Source organism: Hyaena hyaena, unplaced genomic scaffold (assembly GCF_003009895.1).
Source record: "Hyaena hyaena isolate Hyena2069 unplaced genomic scaffold, ASM300989v1 scaffold_178, whole genome shotgun sequence".
In the NCBI taxonomy this organism is placed as follows: domain Eukaryota; kingdom Metazoa; phylum Chordata; class Mammalia; order Carnivora; family Hyaenidae; genus Hyaena; species Hyaena hyaena.
In genome coordinates this window covers 67,182-88,279 of record NW_024080807.1, presented here as the reverse complement: position 1 = coordinate 88,279, position 21,098 = coordinate 67,182, and the positions used below count along the sequence as shown (strand labels likewise).

The window sequence follows — 21,098 nt, the reverse complement described above, 5'->3', positions numbered from 1 at the left end:
AGAGGTATATGTGGCCTCCTCCTCAATCAACATCATTGATGATGTTAATTTGACTACCCACTCAGGGTTTTATTTGATTTCTTCACTGGGTAGCTACTATTTTTTTTTCCTCTTGCAATTAATAAGGAGTCTCTGGGAGATGACATTTTATACCATTTATATACCAGATTCTCATCAAAATTCTTGTCCTTTGTTATAAGATTTAGCATCAACAGATGATTCTTGCTTTAGTCAATATTAAAGCATATTAAATGCTTCCAAAATTATGATGTTACAGCTCTGGCACTTTCTCTCTATATAATATCAGTTGTGCTTGGTATTCTACTGCAAGGAAGAACCCTCCTTTATCTATCTTTCTATGTATGTATCTATGTATCTGTCATCTATCTATCTATCTATCTATCTATCTATCTATCTATCTATCTATCCATCATTAGTATGGCCTCATAGATTTCCCTCTCTTACACACCCTTTTATAGCCTTTTATTCTCCCTCATTATTTTGACACTCAGATTACCCCAAATTTGACTGGTGGGAGTCTATTCAAGTTAGCAACAGTGTCTTTATAAAATGCCCACATTTTAGAATATCTCATTCTTAGTTTCTGATATAAAAATATATTCCAGGTTCTTCCTATACTTTCCCTGTCCCATCACTTGGATGAACCATTTTTTTGAAGTTCTAATTCATTTTACTGGTGAAAAGTATTAAGCACCAAGATGTGGGGCTTAGGAGTACTCTACTTCTCAAGGGGTTTTTCTTCTATGGAAAGACCTTCTGTAAGACTTTTAAGATCTTCTATAAGACTGAAGTCTGCTATTCTAAGTCTGAGTGTGAAGATCTGAAGAAAAACTCAGGGTGTTTTTTTGTTTTTGTTTTTGTTTTTGCATAATAGCAGCAGTACTTGGATACAAATAAAGTGGGGGGGGAGGAGTTTAAAATATTGGGGAGCTATTACCATTTACACAGACACTCACACTTTCAGGCAGGGCACCATCTATGGCAGCAGTGGTAAAATTCCTTTAGTCAGATTGAGAATAAAATAAGAGATATGGTAGACTTTATCAGGAGAACTGAGGAAGGAAAAGAAAATACAGGGCATATGAAATGGAGATTTTATTGGGAAGACTAACTTGTGAGCACATGGATGCACTCATGTGGGGAATCCCAGGAGTAAAGATGAGACATAGATTTGTGCCATCAAACCAGTGAGGGCCTAAGTAAAGCATTAAACTAGAAATAAAAGTAAAAATGAACTGATTTAAAACTCACCAAATGCAAAGCCTGAAAACACCATGGGTGTATACTACCCCTCATCCCCGACACACACTCACCTATAAACAAACATTTAAATTTACAGACTAGTGGAATCTACTACCTGGAGAGTATAGATAAATAGATAAAAGGTACACACACCCATATGTATGCATATAGCCTTTTCTAGGATCCTACAATTTCAACAGAGTCCAGACCTATGGTATGGGCTAAATGACAATACAAATACCCTACTCTCTAGTTCAAACGTTAAGATTTAGCTGCAAGATTATACTTTTTCATGGTTAAATAAAGTAAAAATTCATTATGCACTGTTATTTGGTGAGATCTGCAAACTGTTTTAAGACTGTGTCTCAGATTAAAAACAAAACCCTCAAATATCTAGAGAAAGAAACTTATTCTCTCTTTGAGCATTGGGTAACTTAGCATGAATCCATTCCTGCAAGAGACATGACTAATCTACGAATTAGATCCAGTGGTGCCTACCCTTCTGGGCTAGTTTTAAAACTATACTATTTTTTTTTTTTAAGAATGGGGAGGTGAAACTCTAGGGGAATTATTGCTTATTTTAATCAGTCTTATCGAATTTAGACATCTGAAACTAGCTATTAGCCTGGAAAATACTCACACACAAATTATATTAGAGTTACTTTGTAAGAATAGTTCTCCAGGTCATCTCAAGCTGTCCAAACCATGAGTACATAAAAAAGAAGAAAAAACCCAAAACTCTGAAAATATAAGCAATAGAAGAAATGTATTGCCCAATAAGTTTAGCAAGCTATTATGAGCAAATGTTTCCTCAGTTTTCACATGCTATACTATAGGGATTTTGAGGTCATAATTTGAAGTCATAATTTATTTATCCCTTCTTGAAAAAAATGAAGTATAGCTTGTCATTACTACTGAAGTAGCTACTCAGGGGAGATAACTTTGTGAATATAACTCAACCTTTGGTAGCCTAATTATTTCTCAACTCAGATGGTTACAGGTAAGATTTCCAAAGGTAATGTCACACAACAAAGGAGATTTTTCTAATGATGAGCCAATTACATTCTAATTTATATTAATCTATTATTGTCTGATATTAATCTAATATCTAAGATGTACATATATATCATTTGGCTAAATGTATTGCCAATTATTTATTTTGTACTATATTTGACTATAATTATAATGGCTTTCTGCAACAAGTTCCCGCTCTAAATATATTGAAAACTTGGGAATACTTTTTAGAAAGATCAAGGGGTTCTAGTTAACATGCCAAAAAATTAGTAGAAAATTACTAGCTTCCATTTTAAGTGGATTTTTCTTCTTAGAAACTCTTGAAATTAACATCTCCTCGCTTTAAATTGCTGACATAGGGAATTTGACAACTTTAAAGTAACTCAAACAAGAAGGCAATGGTGAACAATTCTTCCCAACCTACAGCTGTGGAGCTTTGCTATGAGAATGTGAATGGATCCTGCATTAAAAACGCATACTCACCGGGTCCTCGAGCGATTCTGTACACAGTCCTTGGATTTGGGGCTGTGCTGGCCATGTTTGGAAACTTACTAGTTATCATTGCTATCCTTCACTTCAAACAGCTGCACACACCTACAAACTTTCTGATTGTGTCCCTGGCCTGCGCTGACTTCTTGGTGGGGGTGACTGTCATGCCCTTCAGCACAGTGAGGTCCGTGGAGAGTTGCTGGTACTTTGGGGAGACTTACTGCAAATTTCATACCTGTTTTGATACTTCCTTCTGTTTTGCTTCTTTATTTCATTTATGCTGTATCTCCATCGATAGATACATTGCTGTGACTGATCCTTTGACCTACCCAACCAAGTTTACTGTCTCGGTATCAGGCATATGCATTGTTCTCTCTTGGTTCTTTTCGGTCACCTATAGTTTTTCCATCTTCTACACTGGGGCCAATGAGGAAGGAATCGAGGACTTGGTTGTTGCTCTCACCTGTGTAGGAGGCTGTCAGGCACCACTGAATCAAAATTGGGTTCTACTTTGTTTCCTTCTATTCTTTATACCCACCATCGCCATGGTGTTTATATACGGTAAGATCTTTTTGGTGGCCAAACATCAAGCTAGGAAGATAGAAAGTTCAGCCAGCCACCCTCAGTCTTCCACAGAGAGTTACAAGGAACGGGTAGCAAAGAGAGAGAGAAAAGCTGCGAAAACATTGGGTATTGCTGTGACAGCATTTCTTATTTCTTGGCTGCCATACGTTATTGATGCCGTGATTGATGCTTACATGAATTTTATAACTCCTCCTTACGTTTATGAGATTTTAGTGTGGTGTGTTTATTACAACTCGGCTATGAATCCCTTGATATATGCTTTCTTTTACCCATGGTTTCGGAAGGCAATAAAACTCACCATAAGTGGTAAAGTCTTAAGAAGAGACTCATCAACAATCAATTTGTTTTCTGAGGAAGCAGATATAGAGTGACGTGATGCCTGCAGGGATTTCGAAACTAACATGGAATTGAGGTCAAGTGTGAAATTAAGCACTTGAGTCAAGAGAGGCAAATGTAATCATCTGCCAAGTGGGAGGATATTATATTCAACATTTAGTTGTGCTAAAGCATTTGTTGTCTTCATGTATTTCAGTATTTTTTTATTTTAGAACTCAGTGATAGGTCACAAAAAAATTCCTGATTACTTCCTATTTAGTATTCTTCATTTTCTTCTATGGTTTTCTAATCTCTATGATAATTTCTAATACCTTCTCTGAATTTCCTACTTGTTTCTTCAAAAACTTTGAAGCTTTGTAGTTTCTCCCACATCTATTACCAATGTTCAGTTGTCCAAAAAACAGAGGAGGAAAAATGAGTTTCTGCTTAACTTGTGAAGTAGATGCGTTAGGGACATAAATCTTTTTTTTCTTATAAAGTTTATTTATTATTTATTGAGAGAGATTGAGAGAGAGTGGAAGAGAGAGAGAGACAGACAGACAGACAGAGAGAGACAGAGAGAGAGAGAGAGAGAGACAGAGAGAGAGAGAGAGCGCCGGGGAGGGGCAGAGATAAAGGGAGACAGAATCTCAAGCAGTGTGGATGCAGAGCCCCATACAGAGCTCATGACCTGCGCTGAAACCAAAAGTCAGACACTTAATCCACTGAGCCACCCAAGCACCCTGGGGTAAAAATCCTTTTTAAAATATACCTTTTTTGAAAAGTAAATACAAGATTAAAATTCTTGGAACTCCTTGTAGTCTGAAAGGACTTTATAGAAAGTTAAAATGTGGAACTTCCTAGTCATTGAGGATTGTGCAAAAAACCCCGGAAGTCTTATTTTCTGAACCCTTACGCTGCTTCCTCTCCATTTCATACAGGCTATATTCACAAAGAGCAGGTGTAATGATTACATGATTACACACTACATCTTACTTTTAAAGGACATAATTTATTACAATCAAAATAGCATGTGAACAAAAAGGTGGTTTCTGTACTTCTTTTTTTAGTAATTTGAAGTAAAATGTGTATTAAAAAAGCTACCTCAAATTCACGCTGTGTTACTTTTGAATTCTTTCTTTGCACAGTGTTCTGTTCTTTGGAGACACTGTATTTGATATTGGAAATATAAAGCTGAATGACCCAAATATAACCAGGGATTATTTTGGAATAGCTAACACTCAAACTGGCATTATACATTTTAGGAATAGCTCCAGTTTTCTCCTATGATAGCATGCCTTAGCCACATGAATTTTTTTTTTTTAATTTTTTTTTTAATTTTTAAATTTTTTTTTTTTCCTAGGGGAGAGAGAGAGACAGTGTGAGCAGGGGAGGGTCAGAGAGAGGGAGTCACAGACTGGAACAGGCTCCAGGCTCTGAGCCGGCAGTCAGCACAGAGCCCGACGCGGGGCTCGAACCCACGAACCGCGAGATCATGACCTAAGCGAAAGTCAGACGCTTAACCGACTAAGCCACCCAGGCGCCCCTCACATGAATTTTTTTAAATACAATTTATGTTTATTTAATTTTGAGAGAGAGAGAGAGAGTGAGTGGGGGAGAGTCAGAGAGAGAGGAAAAGTCAGAATCTGAAGCAGCCTTCAGATCCCAAGCTGTCAGCACAAAGCCTGACAAGGGGCTCGAACCCACAAATACTGAGATCATGACCTGAGCTGAAGTAGGAAGCTTAATTGACTGAGCCAGCCAGGTGCCCCTTAGCCACATGAATTTTAATTAATTTTAACTAAAAATATATGTTGACTATTTTAATATAGAGTCAAAATTTGAAAGAAACTAATAACAGGTGATTCATCTTCTCAAATCTTTGATTCACAGCCTTAAATCCTTGCTTAGGTAGCTGATTTTCACAAACTGTTTTATATAAATCTGTTTTATGAAATGAGAAGAAGAGATAACTAAGTAAACAAAGGTATGTAAACCTTACATGTTACATATTTTATAAATAAATCTGTTTGGAGATATTTTATATGAAATTAAGCTGTTTCACACTTATGTGTTAATATCTTTCACATAGAGCTCAGAGAATTTGGGGAGGGAGTTAAAGATAAAAGAGGATGAAAGGAATATGAATGAATGCCTTTGTAGCATAGTGCCTGTTTGCGATTGAGATGATAAAGTCAAGGATCAGGTGTACTGACCTTTCAAAGACTCACAGCTCAGGCCTGCCCTCCCAACCCCCCCATTCCTTAAGAAGAGTGCAAAGTTTGCGTCCCTTTGATGGTGAGTCAGGAATGTTGTCGCCATAGAAACACGTGTCCTTCTGTCAATTGCAAGTGTAAACTTACTCCAACACTCATAAATAATAAGGAAAATCATTTGGGGAGATGTAAAAATATATACTAGACTTCTGTTCACTCACACTATGTAGAGTGTAATCTTTAGACAAAATTGCAGAACTTCTGTCTAGTGATCTTTTGAAGCTCTTGTACATATTTGTAAGTGCAGAATACACTTTAACTGTACTCTCTTTTGTTTATTTTTCTATTCTTCTTGTAGGAAGTGTTTTGATAAAAAAAATAAATACTGGCTTATTGTCCCCCAAACTGACTAGACCATTACTATAGCATCACTCTCCTCCTCTACATCTCAATTATTTGTACAGGTAAACTAGTAACTTCTTTGCTTGCTGCATACCAACTGCATCAGGGCCATCGGTCCATTGGAAACAAGACAGACTGGAGATGGAGATGGAAACCGGCTTGATTCTGCTAGACTGTCCGCAGAGTAGACACATGTTCCTGAGCTGTGTCTCTTAATCCTAGTGAGCTCTGGTTCCCAAGTTGCCTGCTTCAGCCAACGGAAGGCTGCAGAACTGTTGTGAAGAATTAATTAGACTACTTATGCCCCACATTGTAGGCTATGTAAATACTATGTATGTACTATTATTTAAAATACATGTTTATTTTTAATTCATAAAAGAAAAATTCACATAAAAGCATTACTGAATTCATAATAGTTTTTATCCACATGTATTTTTCTCAATTTAGTAAGTCCTGAAAGCATAGCTGCTACCTTATATAGGGTTTTGTATAATTTAAAAAGAAATTTGAAATGGAGAGTTCAGACATTGAGAGTCACCGAACATTAGCTGCATTCAGGTAAACATTAATCACAACCTCAGGAATAAGTGAGGAAATGCCATTACAGTAGTGCCCAGTTACACCAGTAGCTCTCTGAAAGCACCTGGCCCTTACTGATGGTCTATGCTGTCTTTGTAATTTGTTATTGACAGATTACTCACAACACTGTCACTAACTGATAAGGTTGCTCTAAACCCAACCAACATAATATTTTATGATTAGAAATCAGAGCTCATTCAGGAAGAGCTGCAGGGTTCTCTGGAATGAACTACTTAGCTTGTTCAGAAAATGACATCAGGTCAAAAGTAAACCCTCCAGAGAGAATAACTCTTAAGTTTATTAGTAAGAATAAAGGGAGGCAATAGTTCAAAAATATGAATTAAAAATTACATAAATAAAAGGACATTTATATAAACTGCTTACATTGCATTCCTATTATGTGGATTATCAGAAGTATTTTGTTTTTCTTGCTACTATTAGTCATAGGAATAATTAATGAGGAAACCAGCTCTAGGGAGATTATGCACTAAGTACTAGAGCTAGATATTTAGACCTGTGTCTGTTAGTCTTCAAAGCCAATGCTTTCCTACCATCGTGAACCAGCCAGAAAAAACAACAATATTTCTCAGAAACGAAAAGGCATGAACTGTCTTCCCAGGCATTGCATGGGCGCTGACGTATTTTATTGTGTTCACACACACACACACCACAGATGTAAAGATAAGCCCTCAGCTATGTCTCATGCCAAAGGACAAATTTCATTGGCTTCTAAGGTTAGTACTAAGCTAAGGAGTGTAGACCATTTCAAAGGTAAGATGGATAAGATCCTTGTTATGACTCATCTTGATTACATTTATGAGCAGGAAAAATCCACTTGAGTCCCCAGCCTGTTTTGTCTCTACTTCCTACCATCCCCTAGGAACTCCCTTGCACTGCTGGCTACGATGGAATATTTGTGCTGTGTCCTTTCCCACCAGTAATATAAGCTACTAAGCAATAACCATTGGCTAAGCTAATTTAATTGTTCATATTAAAGCATTCACAATAAAGCGTTTTCTCAGAGTTTCCCTTTTGAGTGGATGAAGGCCCTAGGGGTACTTTAGGGGACAGAGAGAAGTACTTTAGAAAAAGAATAATATGCTAATTAAGAGTGAAGTTCAGGTCAGATAACCTTCTGGTGTCCTTCAGTTAATACTATTAGTCGAAGCAAAAGTTTTCCTATTGAGAAGATTTTCATCCTTAGGCCAATGCAAGTCTGTAATGCAGCTGCTCTCTATTTTTGGTTTGTACCCACATACTAAGACAACTTACCCACAGACCGAGCTACATCTTTTCCTCCACTTCAGTTTGCTGGAGTGTGAGACGGAAGGGATACTGGTGCAGATGTGGTGGGTAACATGGGCTCTGGACTCATGCTGTCTGGCTTTGCTCGGGCTTGCTTCCAGGTGTACAATTTCCATTTCACCAAGAATTTGCCAGACCTACCCAACTTTATGACTTTGCAAATTCAAGAAGACCTACATAATAGTGGTTAGTTAGAAACACATGATCACTTGGTATCATAAGGTCAAGTGTTCTATCACTACTTGGCCTCTGTAGCACACAAAGAGCCATCTTTCAAAAGGTGTTTTATCCTTCTCTGTAAATAGCAGAGCCTTGCTTCAGAACCCCAGATGACTGCATTATATTTCTCCCACTGAAGCCTTCCGTAAAATCTAAACTGCATTGTTTTTACCATTATGAACACCTCTGGCACCACCAAGCCACTAAATTGCGTGGCAATCACACTGTAGCCCAGACCCATCCTCCAATCCCTATACAAATCTGGCAGACTTTTTTGTGACTCAGTATATGGAACAGAAAAGTATTCCTAACTGTGGAATAAGTTGTTTTGGATCCTGAAAAGGTCTACCAGGTAATGTGCTTCCTTCCTTGCCATACAAAGTACAAGATTGTGCTCTGACCAATCCAAACCTAACCGATCATCTTTCTTCGCCAAATGTGGTCTTCCTTCTATACACTATCTTTTCTGTTGGCAAGTTAAAAATCTGGGAGTCATCCATGTTTCCTGCCTCCATCATACATCCCTAAACCCCTTCATCCTTTCAGTCTTTAAATTGTGTGTTTCATATTTTCAGAAAGCAGGGAGGCAAAATTACTGAATTAGAGTGGGCTGGAATCAAGTCAGGTTTGAGAATTTAAAGAGAAGATAGTATTACCAAGAGGAATTTGGTAGATGGGCAGTTGAATAATTGTTTTCATGTCACACCTTTAATATCTGTTCTATTCTTATCCCAGTATATTTCATTTATTTATTTATTTATTTATTTATTTATTTATTTATTTATTTTCATTTTGAGAGAGAGAGATAGCAAGTGAGGAAGGGGCAGAGGGAGAGAGAGAATCCCACATAGGTGTGCTGTCAGTGTGGAGCCTCACATGGGGCTCCATTCCGACCAACTGAGATAATGACCTGAACCAAAATCATGAGTCAGACTCTCAACAAACTGAACCCCCCAGGAGCCCTCCCATATATTTTTAATATCTGTATCCTAAGTGACAGATCCCATTTCTGTTTTCAAGTCTTAAAGTCTTAAAGAAAGAAGTCTTTAGCACTTTCTATTTGCTTTATAGGATCAAAGGTAGCTTATCTCCTTAGACCTGAAATCTTTTTATGTAGCTTTCAGTATCTTCAATTTCCCTCTTGAGCTCCCTAAATTTCTGTTAATATTGCAAAGGCAGCGTCTAGTGTCAGGAAAAATTGCTATTATTGGAACTCCCTGGCACTCAACTCCTGCACCTTCCCATCTGGCAGTTTCTCAGTCACCTCCATTGGATTTTCTTTGCCTCATCATTTAACTGCTATCATAGAGATCACTTAATCTCTGAAATGAAATAGGCAGGGCTCTTCTATGGGCTCATGATGAGCCAGTGACACAGACCCCTGCTATTGGGGCTTGAAAATTTTAAATATTTTATATTTGAACTTGAGTTTGTATGTAAAGTCTTAAAAGACAACAGAGCACGTGTGGGGGTCTTGGAACCATCGAGATGCATTACGTGTGATTGTCCTGCATTATACCACTTCCCCTACTCCCTTGGACTAGTTCTTGGCTTCCTGTCCCCCCAGCACCTCTACCACCAGCACCTTCAGCTTGGTCCAGCCTCCCCTTCCTCACCCTAACCTACTAAGACTGCCCTATTGGAGGACTGGATACAGGGCCAGAGGGTTGACACAAGATGGCATTCCATGGTCTCAGGGTCAGTCACGGCAGGTGTTACCCCATCCAGGCTGGTAGAACCACAGCACATTAGAAGGGTGCCATAACAGGTGCAATCCTTTTACCCACCCTCAATCCGTATTTTGAGTGGGGCCTGAGGTGGAGGTTACAATCCCTAGGGTGTCAGCAAACTGCCTTTGGTTGAGGTGGCAGGCCCAGGGGGAGGACCAATGGCCTTGCTCAGCTTCCTAGGCCCCCAGCCTGGGCATGCGTATTGTTTCAGCCGTCGGTGGGAGGGGGAAATTGGCAGTGGGTGCGCCAGGTGGGCCGAGTCCTAACGCAAGGTCTCTAGGCATCTCCAGGGTCTGTATTTGTCCCGCAAACACCCTCACATCCGAGGAAGAGGGACCTTATAAATAAAACCCAAACAGCATGCAGGACAACAAAGACTGCAGACAAAAGGAACAAGCTTTATACTCAAGGGCAATTTTTTTCCATATTTTGAGAAAAGATCTCCATGTTTTTCATTTGCCCTAGTCTCTACAAACTCTGTAGCCAGTCTTGTAAATAGGGAATATCCTGCCACATACTGGATGAGGCTATTTCGGAACAGTTGAACGTAAGGAAATCTCTTGGTTAGGAAAATCACAAGTCTTTCTGCAATGTAGTAGAGCACCGAGTAATACATTTTGCAGAAAAACTTAACTAATTATAATTATCAAAAGTTTCCTTTCTGGATTCACACCTTACACTGTAGGGATTCCTAGTGAGGAATTTATAATGGGTGAACTTTATGGCCGGCTTCCTAAAACATTCTAGGTGTTAACTTCTCAGACGATGTGAAGGTGGAAGTCTATTAAAAGGTGACTCTTCAAATATGTAATTATATTATACGTGATTATTCTTTGCCAGGAAGGAAGGACCTCACAGGTATAAAGAATCAAGTCTTTAAATTACATTTCTTTAATTATTCAGATACTACCAATTCGGGCTTGATGAAAATTCATAATAGATTAGCTTGGGATTAGCTTTAGATGTAATTACAGAAATAATTGCATGCATTAAAGTCAGAAAAGATACATTTCTGACTTTTTGAAATTCTTTTAACTCCTCTTTATAACTAAAATGGGATCAAGGATAGAAGATGAGGCAATACTTACAAGCAGTTGCTCAAATACGCGATTTGATTTTTTTAAAAATTTTTTAATTCTCAGAATTGAAAAACTTTATTTCCTACCACAAGGAAGGGCTGAACGATAGCAGGCATCAAAATGCAGGACATGCCCGGCAATCTTTCCCAACCTGTTGTTAGACAGCTTTGCTATGAGAATGTCAACGGATCGTGTGTTAAAACTCCCTACTCGCTTGGATCCAGGGCGATTCTGTACGTAGTGTTTGGTTTTGCGTCTTCTCTGGCTGTGTTTGGGAACCTCCTGGTGATGACTTCAGTTCTGCATTTCAAGCAGCTGCACTCTCCTGCCAACTTCTTGATCGCCTCTCTGGCCTGTGCTGACTTTCTGGTGGGGGTGACCGTCATGCCTTTCAGCATGATCAGGTCTGTGGAGAGCTGCTGGTACTTTGGGGTCAGATTTTGTACCCTGCACAGTTGCTTTGATGTGGCGTTTTGTTACTCGTCTCTCTTCCATCTGTGCTTCATCTCCATCGACAGGTACATCGCTGTTACTGAGCCTCTGGTCTATCCTACCAAGTTCACAGTGTGTGTGTCAGGGATATGCATCGGCCTCTCCTGGATCCTGCCCATTGCATACAGTGGTGCCGTGTTCTATACGGGTGTCAATGATGATGGCATGGAGGACTTAGTAAGTGCCCTCAACTGTATAGGTGGGTGTCAAATTGTTGTAAATCAAGACTGGGTTTTGATAAATTTTCTGTTATTCTTCATACCCACCCTTGTTATGATAATTCTTTACAGTAAGATTTTTCTAGTAGCTAAACAACAAGCTATAAAAATTGAAAATACTGGTAGCAAAGCAGAATCAGCATCAGACAGTTACAAATCCCGAGTGGCCAAGAGAGAGAGAAAAGCCGCTAAAACACTGGGTATCACAGTGGTAGCATTTATGATCTCTTGGTTACCATATACTATTGATATATTAATTGATGCCTATTTGGGTTTTATAACCCCTGCCTATATTTATGAGATTTGCTGTTGGGGTGCTTATTATAACTCAGCCATTAACCCTTTGATTTATGCTTTATTTTATCCTTGGTTTAGGAAAGCCATAAAAATTATTTTAAGTGGAGAATTTTTAAAGGATAGCTCATCAACCATTAGTTTATTTGTTGATTAAGTATGAACACTAAGTTGAAAAATTTAAAAACATTTTTAAAATGACACATTTATGATGAAATTAGATATAAGAAATGAACAAATCCTTTCAAAATTGAGGACATATATTTTTTTTTTCAAATTAGCCAGGAAGAACAAAATCACAAGAAGTTGCCTCCATTAAATCATTGCGGAGATATTACTGAACTAAACAGAAAATAATGAAGTGGTTTACATACGTATCTGCCCTAGTGCTCTGTACATGTCCTTGTTATATGCACTTGTTTCTTCCAATTTCATTGAATTCTGAATCTCATTTAAGTTGTGATGTCTCTAATTTTTTATGGTCAACTCTCATTTATCTTCAAATGGTGTTTGTTTCCTTGTCTTTTGCAACACTATTAATTTCTAGGGCTGTCATAACAAAGTACCACAGACTAGGTGGCTCAAACCACAGAAATTTATTCTGTTTCTTATGATTTCAAAGCTAATATTCCAAAGTCAAGGTGTCAACTGGTCTGGTTTCTTCTGAGGGCCCTCTTCTTTGGCTTGTAGGTGGCTAGCTTCTCTCTGTGTTCTCACATGGTTTATGTTATGTGTATGTCTGTGTCCTAATCTCCTTTTTAAAATATATGTATATTTATTTATTTTGAGTGAGAGAGAGAGACAGAACACGCCGACCCACATATATATGTGTGAGTAGGAGAGGGGCAGAGAGAGAGGGAGAGAGAGAGAGAGAGAGAGAGAGAGAGAGAGAGAGAATTCCAAGGAGGCTCATGCTGTCAGCACAGAGCTTGATACAGGGCTCGATGACACAAAGTGTGAGATTGTGAGCTGAGCTGAAATCAAGAGTCGGAGGCTTAACCAGCTAAGCTACCCACACACCCCTTCATCCCCTCTTCCTTTAAGAATACCAGGAATATTGGGCTGGGGATCACTCTTTAAAACTCTCTTTCATTATCCTTTAAAAGGTCTTATCTCAATATATGGCTATATTCTAAAGTACTAGAGGTTAGGACTTTAACATATGAATTTTAGCGGGATACCATTTAGCCCACAACAGGCACAAGACCAGGGTTGGTGACACTACCCAAGGGTCTGTTCATTTGCTGCTCATTTGTGATACTGTCTGTACCTTCTAAGAGCTTTTGGGACAGCAAGTAAGATTTTCTTGCTTAATGGCTGGGCAGAATCTTGGAATATTCACCTGTAATATTGTGGGATCAGTAATTTGGCCTTGGAATCAGGTATTAACTGCAGACGTTGCACAGAAGTGAAAAACTGCAGGTGGAAAAATTTGCTACAAGGAAGCTGGCCCAGTGATTGTTAGCAAATGGAAATTCTGCAAGTGAAAGAATGATCAATTATTACCAGCAGTGACACCAACTTTTCTCACCTGAGTATACTGCGTGTTTCACTTTTTCAGAATGTTGTGGGGTCAAAAAGACTATGCTGGTGCTGCAAAAACTTCTATTAAAAAGAATATAAAAAGTGATGCTCTAATTTTACATTTCACTTCTGGAATATTTTACATTTTTGATGTAATAAAAGTATTTTGGAATGCATATTCCAGTATTTTGTGTAATGAATCTAAATTGTAATAGAGTGCTGGTATAAAAACCTTATTTTTTTCTTTTCTCCTTTTGGTTTATCTGTGGGGTCACTCAATTAAAATGATTGAAGTATTTTTTTCCCATTGGCTTTCACTGAGATTTTTCATTTTTTGCAAGCAAATATTGAGCATAAATTACAGGTAAGTACCTGAGTTAGGAATATCTAACAATAAAAAATATGTTTTATGTAGTAATTTCCTTAAGGAACATGATTTTGTAGATAATATTTTAAATTACATTTTTGAGAATGAGAAAAGTGTCAGAGATGCTAATCTTGGAGCAGAGGACTAATTGTCACTTACTGTCACAGGCTGGTGCTTGCTTGGTGCTGGGCATTTCTAAGACATTGTCTTCTCACTGACATGTGGTCTCATGGCCTGTGGGCTTAAAACATTGTTAAAGACTATTTTCTCAGTAAAAGGGCCTTTCGATGAGTCTTCAAGCTTTGGACTTGCATAGGCAGACAGGAATGTGGACATTTTTTGGACAGGAGGGTTAATTTCCATAAATAGAGGATTGGCCTGGCAAAATGTATGACAATGAATATATTATAGCATAATGACCAATTCATGCTATCACTCTATACTCAATAGATCAGATCGGCTGTCACAGATTTTAAAAAGGTCATCATATTCCTTATTTTTAGGGTATAGGGGACAAACATAGAAGAAAGTAACTGAGAGTATGATAGTCCCATTTTATAAATGTCTCAGAATTACATGGTCGCCAAATTATAGATAAGGATTATGACAGAAGGTCAAAGGTAAATTAGAGATTTTTGAAATTTCTCTTATGCGCAAGCAAAATATATTGTCATAAATCCTACCAAAGCTTCCAATACAATTCTAAATATGAAATGTTTTGAACATGTAGTGGGTATGTGAAACTTCACAAAGGACCGAGAAGAAAGAAATTAGATTCTTCCATATACTTCACGAGAGTCTTTCCTAAAAACAACTACCTGAGACACAGATTCAAAAATTCAGGTTTAAATTCCTTTCTGTATTTTATCCTTAGTTTAGGAGAGAATTAAAATTTAATGTAACTGGTCAAGAATTAAAGAACAGTTGCCAACATAAATGTTTTCAGGATAAAACAAAGTTAAAATCAAGGAACCTGTGAGATGTGGGAATTTTCCATTTATTATGATGTACAATACAGTGTATGAGGCCAGGTAGGAATGGTTACTTCTCTGTGACAGCATTGGACCAATGTCCAGAGACCAGGCAGGACATCTCATTGAATATCAGTGACAGTGGATGGTCACCCAGGCCAGAGATCTCTAATCCACAGAGTCATTGGTGATGCATGGTTGACTCAGAGAAGAAGGTAGGGAAAACCCAGATAGATGGAGAAGTTTCTATCACCTGAAAGTTAGAGGCATGACACAGATTTTAGGTTCACTTATAGTTGTACAGCATAGAGGAGCAGAACACAAAACCTGGAGCTAAATTGCTACAACCCCCCAGTTATCATTTACCAGACATTGACCCTGGACAAGTGATTAACCTGAAGGGTTTCAGCCCATCATTGGCAAAGTAGGGTTAATAGCCATGCTGACCTCATTGGGTTTTTTGTGTGTGACAATTTCATACTGAATACATGTAAACTCTCAAGATATAGCAGTGTTCAAAAGTTGTTTGCTATTGTTAAAATGATAGTTGCCTTAACAATAAAGTAACATGTTTTGCGCACCTGAATCTGTGCCCTGTGATTCACAGAAAATACTTGTGGGTCTTTCTAGAATTTCTACCATGTTTTAAGAAGCATTTCTGTAAAACAGACAATTAAAAGCCATAAGATAAGAACTCTGACCCAAATTCTAAGAAAAAAAAGTTTTTAAATTTATTTATTTATTTAGAGAGAGCAGTTGAGCAGGGGAGGGCTAGATGAAGGAGTCGGGGAGGGAAAGAATCTCAAGCCGGCTCTGCAACATCAGTGCAGAGCCTGATACGGGGCTCAAACCCACGATCTGTGAGATCATGTCCTGAGCCGAAATCAAGAGTCGAACACTTAACTGACTGAGCCACCCAGGTTCCCCTCTAAGCAAATTTGTAAAAAGATGTTAAGTAGGTGCTCCACAGTTACAGTAGGTCAAGAAATACATGGTGATTATGATTATGAGAGTTTGAGAATCTCAGAATGTTTTCAAATTTGTGGACAGACACGGGAATTAGCAGAGGCTAAGGGGAAGGGAGGGATGGGAGGAGGGAAGGAAAGCTGGAGAGAAAATGGACAGACCTACTCTGACATAACTCAAATTTCGGAGTCTTAACTGAGGACACCAAAAAGGAAGGGGCTTGAGACTCAGATTTAAGACCCTCAATTAATCTCTTACTTTCAATAAAAGCGGAGCCCTTTTCTAGGGATAGAGGAAATACTGATGAGGCCATGAGATCTGAAAAAGCCAAAGCAGCACACCACTCACTGAACCACACATGGATGGGCTGGAACATGTGTAAGAGGTTACCAGACTCACAGTCTAGAGGGGGCCATAGTTAAGCACATTCAGAGTTTAGGGTCATATGAACATCCGTTTTTTCATTATGAGACAGATGGCCATTTCATCCAAGAAGACACCTACAAAGACAATCCCAGTCTATTCATGCATAAATGAGGCATACTGCATGGTACCCTGGAATTTAGATGCAAGCCTGGGAGACGACTGTGGGATCCCATGACATGGGGGCTTATAAGAAAGTTAAAGATGGGGCGCCTGGGTGGCTTAGTCGGTTGAGCGTCCGACTTTCGCTTGGGTCATGATCTCACGGTTCGTGGGTTCGAGCCCCGCGTCGGGCTCTGTGCTGACTGCCAGCTCAGAGCCTGGAGCCTGTTTCAGTCTGTGNNNCCGCGTCGGGCTCTGTGCTGACTGCCAGCTCAGAGCCTGGAGCCTGTTTCAGAGTCTGTGTCTCCCTCTCTCTCTGACCTTCCCCTGCTCACGCTGTCTCTCTCTCTCTCTCCTAGAAATAAATAAAAAATATTTTTTAAAAAAAAGAAAGTTAAAGATAAGTTACAGAAAAAGCAAGAAAATTGCCTTCTGTGGTAGTTGAGATCTTTACCTGCTAACATGTATGTTTTCTCTACCTCCATGCATTAGTCATAGGATAAAATCTGAAATGATCATTGGGATGTACATTCAGATATGTGCACAATATCTGAATTGTTCCCTGTTCTTTACATGAATACCTTCCATTCATCCTCATCTTTCTAGCTTAGCCCTAAATTTATACCCATAGTGAATTCTATTCATTTACAGCAGTTCTGTTAGCTGTTGATGTCATTTCTCACTCTACACTTTTCAAATGTGTTTCTTTTATTTTTTATTTAAATCCAAGTTTGTTAACATAGTGATTTTAGGAATAGAATTTAGTGATTCATCACTTGCGTGTAACACCCAGTGCTCGTCCCAGCAAGTGTCCTCCTTAATGCCCATCTCCCATTTAGCCCATTCCTCCCCTCCTCCCCTCCAGCAACCTTCAGTTTGTTCTCTGTATTTAAGAGTCTCTTATGGTTTGTCTCCCTCTCTGTGTTTTGCTTTCCTTCCCCTAGTTCATCTGTTTCGTTTCTTGAATTCCACATATGAGTTAAATCGTATGACATTTGTCTTTCTCTGACTTATTTCACTTAGCATAATGCACTCTAGTTCCATCCATGTTGATGCAAATGTCAAGATATTCTTTCTGATCACTGAGTAATATTCTTATTGTGTATATATATGTACATATATACATATACATATATGTGTGTATCCATATATACACACACACACACATATATATATATACACACCACATCTTTATCCATTCATCAGTTAATGGATATTTGGGCTCTTTCCATACTTTGGCTATTGTTGATAGCATGCTATAAGATTGGGGTGCATGTACCCCTTTGAATCAGTATTTTTGTATCCTTTGGATAAATACCTAGTAGCACAATTGCTGGGTCGTAAGGTGGTTCTATTTTTAATTTTTGAGGAACCTCCACACTGTTTTCCAGAGTGGCTGCACCAGTTTGCATTCCCACCACCAGTGTAAAAGGGTTCCCCTTTCTCCACAACCTCACCAATACCTGTTGTGCCTGAGTTGTTAATTTTGGCCATTCTGACAGGTGTGGAGTGGTATCTCATTGTGATTTTATTTATTTATCCTTTTAATGTTTATTTATTTTTGAGACAGAGACAGACAGTGCAAGCAGGGGAGGGGCAGAGAGAGAGGGAGACACAGAATCTGAAACAGGCTCCAGGTTCTGAGCTGACAGCACAGAGCCCGACGTGGGGCTTGAACCCATGACCTGTGAGATCATGATCTGAGCCGAATCCGAAACGGGCTCCAAGCTCTGAGCTGTCAGCAAGCTCAGAGAATCGTCTGAATCGTGAGACGATTCGTGATCCTGCCTCTGAATTTGTGTCACGAATCGTGAGTTCATAACCTGAGTCGAAGTTGGACGCTTAACCGACTGAGCCACCTAGGTGCTTCTCATTGTGACTTTAAATGTGTTAATTTTAGCTAGAAGCACAGTGAATTGCTATATTATTTTATGTCTGTTTCTCATGTTAACATAGAAACTCCCACTACAGGAAGAAGAGATTTTGTGTTTATTCATGTATATTGAAGACCATTCACAAATACATGCGTAATAAATAAACAAATATAAATATTGCATACACAAATGATTGAACTGCAGGCGGATTTATAGGCATCTTGGGAAAACTTTAACGTTCCCTGAGTCTTTTACTAAAGCATCTAAACCTTTTTACTCATCTTAAAGAGAATACTGTCACATTTCAGTATTGAGTATATCATATGTGATGGGTCCTTTCTGTACGGACCTCTATAGGTACAAAAGACCTCTTGTCTTTTAGAGTCCTCTAAGAATGTTTCTTTTAGTAATGACCACATTTTGAAATTTATCAAATGCTTTTTTTTTCATTTCGTCAGATGATCGTAAGATTTTAACCTGTTACAATGGTGATTTATATTGATAGATTTTCTAATTTCAAAGCAAACTTTCATTCCTGCATCAACTCTAATCATGATGTATCATCTTTTTATATATTTCTGGATCGAGTTTGTAAACAGTTGTTTAAGATTTTTGCATCTTTGCTTATGAGTGAGAGTTTTCTCTCATTTTCTTTTTTCAAATTGGCTCTGTGGGTTTTAGTATGCAGGCTACAGCAAAACATATACATTAGTGGAGATCATTAAAGATAAGTTTCTCATCCCTGTTCATACCTTACGCTGTAGGGATTCCACCTTAGCCTTTGGGTATGGATTTTGGGTGTGGGATTCAGCAATGCTTCTTGTGGATTTTGTCATTACTCCTCCAACAGTCTTGAGGTGGGTGTAATAAAAGGCAACCAATAAAAAACAAATCACACATATCTCACTAATGTTGACAAAGAGAAATATCCCTGTGTCAAGACCGGGTAATAAGAGATTATTGACAAATTGTAAGGCAAGAAGAAATCTTTGGGATTAGCAAATTTGTACAAGATGCACTTGAAATTAAATGATTGGACTTAGAAAATTGTTTCCAAGTGTACTCTAAAGTATAAGAAAAATAATGGTAATAATGAATTACAGCTAAGATTTGTTGAACATTTAAATTGAATATATACTTCAAGTGTTCAGATATTAAAATCAATATGAGTACGCGACAGGCCATGGAGATATTGTCCGATAACTATAACAAAGGTAGGCAGGTGCAAACGAACTTTTCTCTGCCCTAGGAAATAGGAACCTGCTTTATGCTGTGTGACTGGCCAAGGGCAGAACTTCACGTTTACAAGCTCTTGGCGGCAGCACCATGAGCATTAGCTCGTCCCCCGCTGCATCCGAGCAGCTCTGCTACCAGAACGTGACCGGGTCCTGCGTGAAAGCTTCCTACTCGCCCACACCGCGGCTCATTATCTACACGGTGTTCGGCTCTGGAGCTCTGCTGGCTGTTTCTGGAAACCTCCTGGTGGTGATTTCAATCCTGCATTTCAAGCAGCTGTACTGTCCAATCAATTTCCTCATCGCCTCTCTGGCCTGTGCTGACTTTCTGGTGGGGATGGTCGTGATGCCCTTCAGCATGGTCAGGTCTGTGGAGAGCTGCTGGTACTTTTTTCCCTTGGTGGAAGGGCCAAGATTCTGTACCTTCCACACATGCCGTGATGTGGCATTTTGTTATTGTTCTATCTTCCACTTGTGCTTCATCTCCATCGACAGGTACGTCGCTGTTACTGACCCTCTCATCTATCCTACCAAGTTCATGGTGTCTGTCAGGGATATGCATCGGCATCTTCTGGATCCTGCCCCTTGTATACAGTGGTGCTGTGCTCTACACAGGTGCCCATGATGATGGGCTGGAGGAGTTATCTAGTGCCCTCAGCTGTGTAGGCGGTTGTCAACCAGTTATAAATCAAGTTTGGATTTTGATAGATTCACTATTATTTTTCATACCTACTTTTGTAATGAGAATTCTGTACAGTAATATTTTTCTTGTGGCCAGAAAGCAGGACAAAAAGATTGAAAACAATAGTAGCAAAACAGAAACATCAGAGCCATACAAAACCAGGGTGAATAAGAGAGAGAGAAAAGCAGCTAAAACCCTGGGTATCACGGTGGTAGCATTTTTTGATCTTATGGTTACCATTTATGATTGATTCGCTCATTGATTCTTTTGAGGGGGTTATAACACCTTCATATGTTTACGAGATGCTTAATAGGTTGGTTATTATAACTCTGCTCTAAATCCTTTGATCTATGCTTTATTTTACCTTTGGTTTAGGAGAGCAATAAAATTCATTTTAAGTGGTCAAGTATTACGAGGAGACAGTTCATCAACTATGAATTTGTTTCCTTAAACCCCTACATTTCAAATTGAGGAGTTTGTTGATATATTGGGAATTTCATGACCCATTAAATTGAGGAGTAAAAATGGTACCTCAATTTCAGGGGCATAATTTTCGTGCTTTATTTTCTTGGAGAACTAAACATCTTTAAGCATTTGATAGAAATGTGCTTACTAAACAATGCTTGACACAAAGTTTATATTTCCTAGTTTCCCCAAATCTGCACACTTCCCTGCTTTGTCAGTTCTTACTTATTTTTCATGTCCAGGCCTCCCTTTCAAGCTTGTCTTCATGCCACTTTCAAAAGTTTTCAGT

General features: G+C 38.7%; 2 protein-coding genes and 1 pseudogene across 2 annotated transcripts; all 3 read left to right on the top strand.

Annotated features, from left to right (window-relative positions):
- Positions 1-2,675: 2,675 nt before the first annotated feature.
- LOC120237245 (trace amine-associated receptor 9) lies at positions 2,676-3,722 on the top strand. The gene has a single exon (XM_039240446.1). It carries the CDS (start codon positions 2,676-2,678, stop codon positions 3,720-3,722), a length of 1,047 nt encoding a protein of 348 aa, XP_039096377.1.
- Positions 3,723-11,325: 7,603 nt separating this feature from the next.
- Positions 11,326-12,357, top strand: TAAR8 (trace amine associated receptor 8). The gene has a single exon (XM_039240443.1). It carries the CDS (start codon positions 11,326-11,328, stop codon positions 12,355-12,357), a length of 1,032 nt encoding a protein of 343 aa, XP_039096374.1.
- A 7,396-nt stretch (positions 12,358-19,753) lies between these two features.
- On the top strand, positions 19,754-20,795 carry LOC120237240 (annotated as a pseudogene).
- Positions 20,796-21,098: the final 303 nt, after the last annotated feature.